This window comes from Dendrobates tinctorius, unplaced genomic scaffold (genome assembly GCF_039654945.1).
Source record: "Dendrobates tinctorius isolate UK_male_01 unplaced genomic scaffold, ASM3965494v1 ptg000107l, whole genome shotgun sequence".
In the NCBI taxonomy this organism is placed as follows: domain Eukaryota; kingdom Metazoa; phylum Chordata; class Amphibia; order Anura; family Dendrobatidae; genus Dendrobates; species Dendrobates tinctorius.
This window is the reverse complement of record NW_027361775.1, coordinates 35,197,111-35,205,437: the sequence shown is the minus strand read 5'-3', so window position 1 is coordinate 35,205,437 and position 8,327 is coordinate 35,197,111. Positions and strand designations below refer to the sequence as shown.

Sequence of the window (8,327 nt, the reverse complement as noted above, 5' to 3'; positions counted from 1 at the left end):
CACTTGCAGGGACTGCACAGTTTTGGTAAGTGCAGCTATCCCTTTGGTCAATTCCTGGACCTGAAGATGCACCATGCCAGGCCCCCGGCAGCTGACCTTCTGCGCCATGCTGCGCCTCTCATACACGCGAGAACGGCCTCTCCCGGGCTGCGCTGTCGGACCGGACCATACCGCTGACCATCCGCAAGGAGTCAGGTATGGAATCAGCGTTCAGCATCTTACCGCGTCCTTTGCGAGCTCAGTGCTCCTTTCCTGGCCTCGCATCATACCTGGGGGTGCCAATAGCCTTGATGCTGAGTCGCACTCTCACCCTGAGCCAGGATGCTCTGGTCCGATATACTGAGTACCCCAAGGGGAGTCTCCATAGGTGCCGGCTCCTGCCGCTCTATGGACCGTACGTGAGCCAGGCACACCATTACCAGGCCTCACGCTGCATTACCAGTTGAGAGGGAAATTGAATATCAGATTTCCCCCGACGCAGCTTCCAGCTCTGGGGCCCCTGCAGCTCATATGGATGCTGTATAGGCGGCAGCCAGGCCAGGTATCCTCTTCTCTCTATGGTTTCCTTCTAGGAACAGGAAACCAACTGAGGGAGCGAGGGGGACTGCCCCTTTTATCTCTCTGTAGGTTTCCTGTTCCTAGGGGCGGATCCCCTCTCTGAGCGGGTGCTGTCGTGGCGAAGAGAAAATAGGAATGCATAATCATAAGAGTTTACACTGTATAGGAGATAGAGCAGACCCTACTGATAGTAGGATATTACACTCTACAGAAAAGAGAGAGAACCCACATGATCATAAGAGCTTGCAATCTATGGGAGAGTAAAAGAATTGGGAGATGGAGTTGCGGAGTTACTCTGGAGATGGGGAAAAAGACACTGCTATACAAACTCTAAAAAATGTTGATCTTTGATGGTTGAGGTACTGACAACCAGTATGCAAGGTATGATAATCCACAAGATGCTATAGCTACAGAGCATTATCGGGGAAAACGTGCGGCTATGCAGAAAGACATTAACCCACTCTCTGATGCTGCAATGGTGTGGGAAATGGTGTCACGCTAGTTTTTTTTTGCTGACTCCAATGTTTCTTGTGATTGAAGGATCCTACAGCAGAGAAAAAGTACTTGAATGTAAAAGATATGCATATGACAAATTTACATAGACAGAAACAAAATACTTGAAGCTTAGATTTCTTTAATTCAGCAAATTATAAAACTAAAAGTTTAGTATTTTCTAAAATACAACACAGTAAGTTTATTGAAAAGGAAAAATGTCAGTCTTTTAGGACTTTTTTTAATTAAATGCATGCTTTTTTGGCTAAAACTGATTTTTGCAATTCGATTTAGGTACATATTTTGCAATATTTGCCTTGCACTGAATAGCTTTTGTATTACACTCACTACTGTTTGCAGCAGAAACCATTTGCAGTACAGTTTGTAACCCTATCTTTTTCTGAGCTCCTCCTAGCTAATTAATGACCAAAGACAACTTCAAAGTTGAATGCTCAGGGAGATGAACTGCGTGTAAAATGCACCAAAATGCAATATTCATAAATGTGGCCAACCACTTTGGACTTAATTACAAAGGTTAAGGAACAAAGGTATGCAAGGAAAAAAGTCGGCAAAGATTACTTTAACCAAAATGGTTCAATCCATGACAAAGGTCAGTGTTGCATCAGATCCAAAGGTTCTTCAGTTCCTCATGGAAGGGCCACCTGTCTAATAAGATGTTGGTATAAAATTTGATGGCTACTTTACAATTTTCCTTGAGTTATTAAGACAATGAGTTTTTTCTTCAAAGTTATTTAAAATTGTGTCCAGTATTTTACAGAACTAAACTTTTTTGATTTGCTTCAACACAGCTGTCACATTCCGGCCTGAGAACTGTTGCTGAATAATACGATTTAGCTAGAACAAATCACAGAATATTTATATAAGTTTTCATTCACATATAATCTGTAATAATAATTTACTGTACTAATTCTATTTCATACCTCTTGTATGACTAGAACTTCAGATTTATCAGCACTTGATGAATATTTCAGTGTTATAATCAGGCTGTTGGCATCTGCAAAACAAAAGTAATAAAACTAAGTGTGAAAGACAAAATTTTAAAGCACTAGTTCACATAAATGTTTTTTGAGTGTGAGCTGAAACTGGAAAATATATTAAAAATAATAGTGAAAGACAAAATATCTTTATGCAGACACACATTAGTCAGATATGAATCCAGTGATGCTTACCAAGGAGTCTACAGAAATTTTCAACTGCTGTACTCAAAGAATCAGTTATTTACAGGCCAGGACTGGTCATATGCCCAACTGGGCAAATTCAAGGTGGGCTGTGCAGCCAAAATCAAAGTGAGCAGCTTTCTATCACCTCCCCTTCTATTTATCTCAGCTAGGGCACAAGGTATTGCTTTGGTCTGTGAGGCTGGCCAGCAGGACATTCTGTGGAGGTAGAGCTAGAGCGGCATCACTCTCCACCCTCCTTTTGTCATGCTGTGTGTGTCCCTGATCTGTTTTGTGAAGTTAGAAAATCTGCTGTTTGGTTGTGTGTTACTGATCTCAATGACCATATTCAAAATCCGCAATTCTAATCTTCTCTTTCATGCTTTAGCTTATATTCACCTAAAAACAATAGGACTGGACCTGTTTGTGTGCTGTCATCTAGACAGTCATTACCTCATGACTGTAGCACTGCTAGAATGGTTGGATGTGAAATGCTATTTATTACATTATATTGATGTGCTCATAGTAAAATGCTGTCTGAGTTGCATTGCACGGTTTATGCTACATGAAGGTATACAGTAATTTTGCTGGGGCTAAACTATTTCTTTGGCCATAAGACATGTGGCCAAAAATTATATAATGCTTCTGATACAGTGTCTTATAAGGAAAGTGAATGTGGCTGTATCGCAGCGCCACCACAATGACACACAAGAGAAAAAAAATGAATCATTTGGATTTTTTTTATAACCTGTGACCACATTTACTTACAGTATGGTGCATTGTAGCAGCTGTGTAGCAAGATCTTTGGAAGTGCAATGTATGTTGCTGGGCAAGTTGTCGTTTAGTCTTAGCCTAAGTGTTGGTGACTTTCAGTCAACTAAAACAATATATATTTTCTTCTGTTGTTTTTTCATGGTAGTTTTACAATGTTTTTGCTTTTCAAAAAATGTCAGCTGTTTCTTTAATCCTTTAGTGACTGAGCCATTTTTAGCCTTATTTTTGAATTCTGACCAGTGTCACTTAGTGGTAATAAATCTGGAATGCTTCACTAGATCCCACTGATTCTGAGACTTATTTTTCATGAGATACTATACTTCATGATAGTGGTAAAATTTGTTTGATATGACTTGCATGCATTTGTGAAAATATCGGAAATGTGGCAAAAATTTTGAAAATGTCACAATTTTCAAAATGTAATTCTTATGCCCTTAAACCAGAGAATTATTTCATACAAACTAGTTAATAAATTAGATTTCCCACATGTCTACTTTACATCTGCATCATTTTTGAAACATAATTTTTTTGTTAGGAAGTTATAAGGGTTAAAAGTTGATCAGTAATTTCTCATTTTTCCAATAAAATTTACAAAACCATTTTTTTAGGGACCACCTCACATTTGAAATGACTAAGGGGTCTATATGATAGAAAATACCCAAAAGTGACACCATTCTAAAAATCGCAACCCTCAAAGCACTCAAACTCACATTCAAGAAGTTTGTTAACCTTTCAGGTGCTTCACAGCAACTAAAGCAATGTGAGGAAAAAATGAACTTTACTTTAGCCCCACAGTTTTTATTTTCACAATTGTAACTGAAGAAAATGGACCTTAAAATTTGTTGTGCAATTTCAACTGAGTTTGCCAATAAGCCATATGTGGGGGATATCTGTTGTTTGGGTGCATGGCAGGGTTTGGATGGAAAGGAGCACCGTTTAACTTTTTGAATGCAAAAAAGGGCTGGAACCGAGAGCAGATGTCATGTTGCATTTGAGAGCCCCTGATGTGCCTAAAAAGTAGAAACCATCCACAAATGACCTCATTTTGGAAACTAGACCCCTCAAGAAATGTTTCTAGATGTGCACTAAGAACCTTGAATCTCCAGGGGCTTCAAAAAAGTTTATAACGTAGAGCCATGAAAGTACAAAATCACATTTTTCCCACAAAAATTTACTTTTGGCTCCAATTTTTTTTACTTTCTCAAGAGTACCAGTAAAAAATGGTCCCCAAAATTTGTTGTGCAATTTCTCCTGAGTACCCCAACATGACTAAGGCCTTGTAGGCTGAAACATGTTGTTCCAGATGTCCATTGGTTTTATCTGAAAGCATGTAACTGTGCTTTTTTAAACATTTTTAACTATTTCTCAATAAAATGGAAGTTTTATATCAATAAGACCTCTGAAGGTGCAGCGGATTCTTCATTGCTGGGTCATATATTTTTTGTCTGGATATGTAGTTGTACACTACTGTTTGAGCACACAGCAGGGATCAGATTTTGTTTGAATAGAGTGTGGGCTCCATTAGCTGAGCCCCTGAGGTACTAGCAGAAACCCCCCTAGGTGAAACTGTATTGGAAACCTCACTGCCTAAGGAATTGAGGAGTGTAGTGAGTATTTTGAACCCGTAGGTACCCCACATAATTTTACAAAATTGAGAAGTGGAAACATGACATTTTTGTGATAAAAATTAAATTTTTGCATTTTCTGCAAATTTGTCAGGTAAACAAGGGTTAATAGGTGAAAGTGGACCCCATAATTTATTACACAACTTCTCCCGAATACGGTGATGCACCATATGTCATCAGAAATGATTGTTAGGCCACTGTTGTGAATTCTCTGGATCTGACTTCTGAATCGGGGCTCCCTCTGGTGGTTACTGCGGGTAGTGGAGCTGGCCGGGTTGACAGAAGTGTGCCACCTGTCGACGATGATTGGAAATCAGGGGATACTGACTGAAAGGGTATAAGTGAGCAGGCTTCACTCAGTTGCTGATGGTGATTAATTTCTTCCTGTGCATCTTGAGGTCTGCTGTCTCCTGCCTGATCCTGCATTGTTCAGTTAAGTTGTTCATTTGCTAATCCTTTGCATATGATCTGGTTTGCCTCTTTCTGCTTTGCTGTGTGGGTTCAGCATGCTCCCTGCTGGGGCTGTGCTGGACCCCGCTCCATATGTTACAGCTTGTGTCAGTTTGTTCAGTCCCCTGTTAAATTAGTCTATTTTGCTTTTGCTGCCAGTTCACACCAGAATGCTGGATTTTTTAGGGTTTTTGCTTGATTGCAGACAGTGTCTTTCCTTTCCTATCCTATCTAGACAGTTTGGGCCCCATCATTTGCTCAGTCTATTTTCTGCCTGTGTTTGTGCCTCATCTTGTCTCACTGATAATATATGTTTGGGGGCTATCTATTTATTTAGGGTTCTTCTCCGGGGCAGTTAAGATTTCACCTTTCTTGCTTTAGGCTTAATTAGTTCTCTGGCTGTGCCGAGGCATCTAGGGCTTCATAGATACGCTCCACGGCTACTGTTAGTTGTGTTGTTAGGATTAGGGGTCTGCAATCCGCTAAGTGACCAACCTTTCTGGTTTCCTGGTGGCCTAGCCTATTCCTGCCAGCCTTCTCAGTGACCTATTCATAACAGGCCACACTTCAGGACTGAGAAGGAAGGAGCGCTATTTAGCTTTTGGAGAACAGATTTTGGTAGAATAGTTTGCGGCCTACATTTGCGGAGCCCCTAAGGTGCCAGAACATTAAAAAAAAACAAATGTGACACCATCGTAGAAATTGCACCTGTCAATCAATTCAGCTATGGCTGTAGTAACTATATTGTAACATCCAGGATTTTTTTTCTTGATATTTGCAAATATGCCAGTTTAGTGCTGATACATTGAGTAAATTAGAATAATTAACAAAAAACACCTGCAAAGGTTTCCTAAGCATTTAAAAAGGTCACTTAGTTTGTTTCAGTAGGTCCCAGAGTCAAGGGGAAGACTGATGATTTGACAGATGTCCAGAAGGCAGTCATTGACACACTCCACGAGGAGGGTAAGCCACAAAAGGTCATTTCTAAAGTAGCTGGCTGTTCACAGAGTGCTGTATCCAAGCACTCCATCCATAATAATGTAAAGTTGAGTGGAAGGATAAAGTGTGGTAGCAAAAGTTGCACAACCAACTGGGATAACCACAGCCTTGAAAGGATTGTTAACAAAAAGCCATTCAAAAATTTGTTGAGATTCACAAGGAGTGGACTGCTGGAGTCATTGCTTCAAGAGCCACCACAGACAGACGTATCCTGGACATGGGCTACAAGTGTCGCATTCCTTGTGTCAAGCCTCTCATGACCAATAGACAACGCCAGAAGCGTCTTACCTGGGCCAAGGAGAAAAAGAACTGGACTGTTGCTCATTGGTTCAAGGTGTTGTTTTTAGATGAAAGTAAATTTTGCATTTCATTTGGAAATCAAGGTCCCAGAGTCTGGAGGAAGAGTGAAGAGGCACACAATCCAAGCTACTTGAGATCTAGTGTGAAGTTTCCACGATCAGTGATGGTTTGGGGAGCCATGCCATCTGTTAGTGTAGGTCCACTGTGTTTTATCAAGACCAAAGTCAGTCTACCAGAAAACTTTAGAGCACTTCATGCTTCCCTCTGCCAACAAGCTTCTTGGAGATGGAAATTTCATTCTCCAGCAGGATTTGGCACCTTTTCACACTGCCATGAGTACCAATACCTGGCTTAAAAACAGCAGTATCACGTTTCTTGACTGGACAGCAAACTAGCCTTGTCAAGAGGAAAATGAGAGACAGCAGACCCAACATTGCAGACGAGCTGGAGGCTGCTATCAAAGCAACCTGGGCTTCCATAACACCTCAGCAGTGCCACAGGCTGATCGCCTCTATGCCACGCCGCATTGAAGCTGTAATTGATGCAAGAGGAGCCCCGACCAAGTATTGAGTGCATTTAATGAACATACATTTCAGTAGGCCAACATTTCGGAATTTAAAATAATTTTTTGAGCTGGTGTTATAAAATATTCTAATTTACTGAGATAATTACTTTTGGGTTTTCATTGGCTGTAAGCCATAATCATCAACATTAACATAAATAAACACTCGAAATAGATCACTCTGTCTGTAATGACTCTATATACAGTAATATGAGTTTCACTTTCAGTATTGAAGACCTGAAATACATTAACTTTTTGGTAATTTTCTAATTTAGTGAGATGCACGTGCAGTTCACCACAATCACATTTGGCCTTTTTCTATCCCTATACTGTGTACTCTGAGCTCTCCTATTCCTACACATTACATGGCCCCTAAGTTTTATACTGTCGAATTGACTGTGCTACTCCACTTGATTGGTATGCTACAGGGCATTATGGGGAAGCCTGCAGTACTGCACCTGATATTGCGGCGTGTGCAGTATGAGTGAACTGGCACCATCTTTTTTTTCATTTGAAGATTATCATGAAATTGAATAACAGATTGTTCAAATTCACATTAAACCATAGATTTCAGAAAATTCGCCTCAGATGTGATCTTCCACTTATCGATCTGCTTTCGTTACCATTCTCCAGTAGTGAAGCTCAGCTACTGTTGAATTGAATGTGTGTGGAGTTTCAGTAACCAAGAATAACCACTGCACGTTCAATTGTGATGTGCGGTTTGGCTTCATTGACATTAACATCAGACCACAGCTGGAGCTGAAAATAGCTGATCAAGGAAAGTGTCAGGAGCTCATCCCTCACTGATATGATATGGATGACTTTGCCTCTTTGTTCTGTGTTCTGCCTGTGTCTCTGATCAGGACTGTATTCCATTGTGTAATCTGCAGTGTGATAATTGGCCACAGTGTCCGGTGTTATCTGATCCCCATATGGCAGCATTATTGGTTTCATTGTTGGTTGTATGGTAATAATGTTTGTCCTTCATTGCGTGACAAGGTATTTCTTTTTTACATTTTCAGTTTTCTTCTTGGGTTGGTGTGGTTACATGCTTAAGGGAGTGCAGAAGGATCTTCCAAAGTTAGGCATCATTCAGTTGTTCAATAATCATCTATGGAATTGTTCACATGTCCGCAAAATAGTTATGGAGACACATCAGTATTTAGTTTGAGCCGTGGATTAATATCGCCCATACAAGTTGATTCCAATCCGTGTGCAGTCTGTATACCGTCTGATTTTAACATTGTAATGGTAGTTTTGCATTTTTTTTGTCATAAAATATAATCACTGATGGTAAAAACTGGTATACTGATGAAAATCCAGCACTTGATTCCTTTTTTCAGGTTTAAAAAAAGAAAAACAGCAGCTGTCTGAATAAGGGCTAAAAAA

At 40.2% G+C, this 8,327-nt stretch overlaps 1 protein-coding gene across 1 annotated transcript in view; it reads right to left on the bottom strand.

The window, feature by feature from the left end:
* Positions 1 to 1,320: 1,320 nt before the first annotated feature.
* Positions 1,321 to 8,327, bottom strand: part of LOC141100757 (receptor-type tyrosine-protein phosphatase eta-like) — a 114,771-nt gene continuing 107,764 nt past the window's right edge. Inside the window, exons 13-14 of the mRNA XM_073589441.1 lie at positions 1,992 to 2,065; positions 1,321 to 1,905 (exon numbers count right to left, since the gene is read on the bottom strand). Coding sequence (XP_073445542.1) covers positions 1,831 to 1,905; positions 1,992 to 2,065 — 149 coding nt within the window. The 3' untranslated portion in view covers positions 1,321 to 1,830. The remainder of the gene's footprint in view (positions 1,906 to 1,991; positions 2,066 to 8,327) is intronic.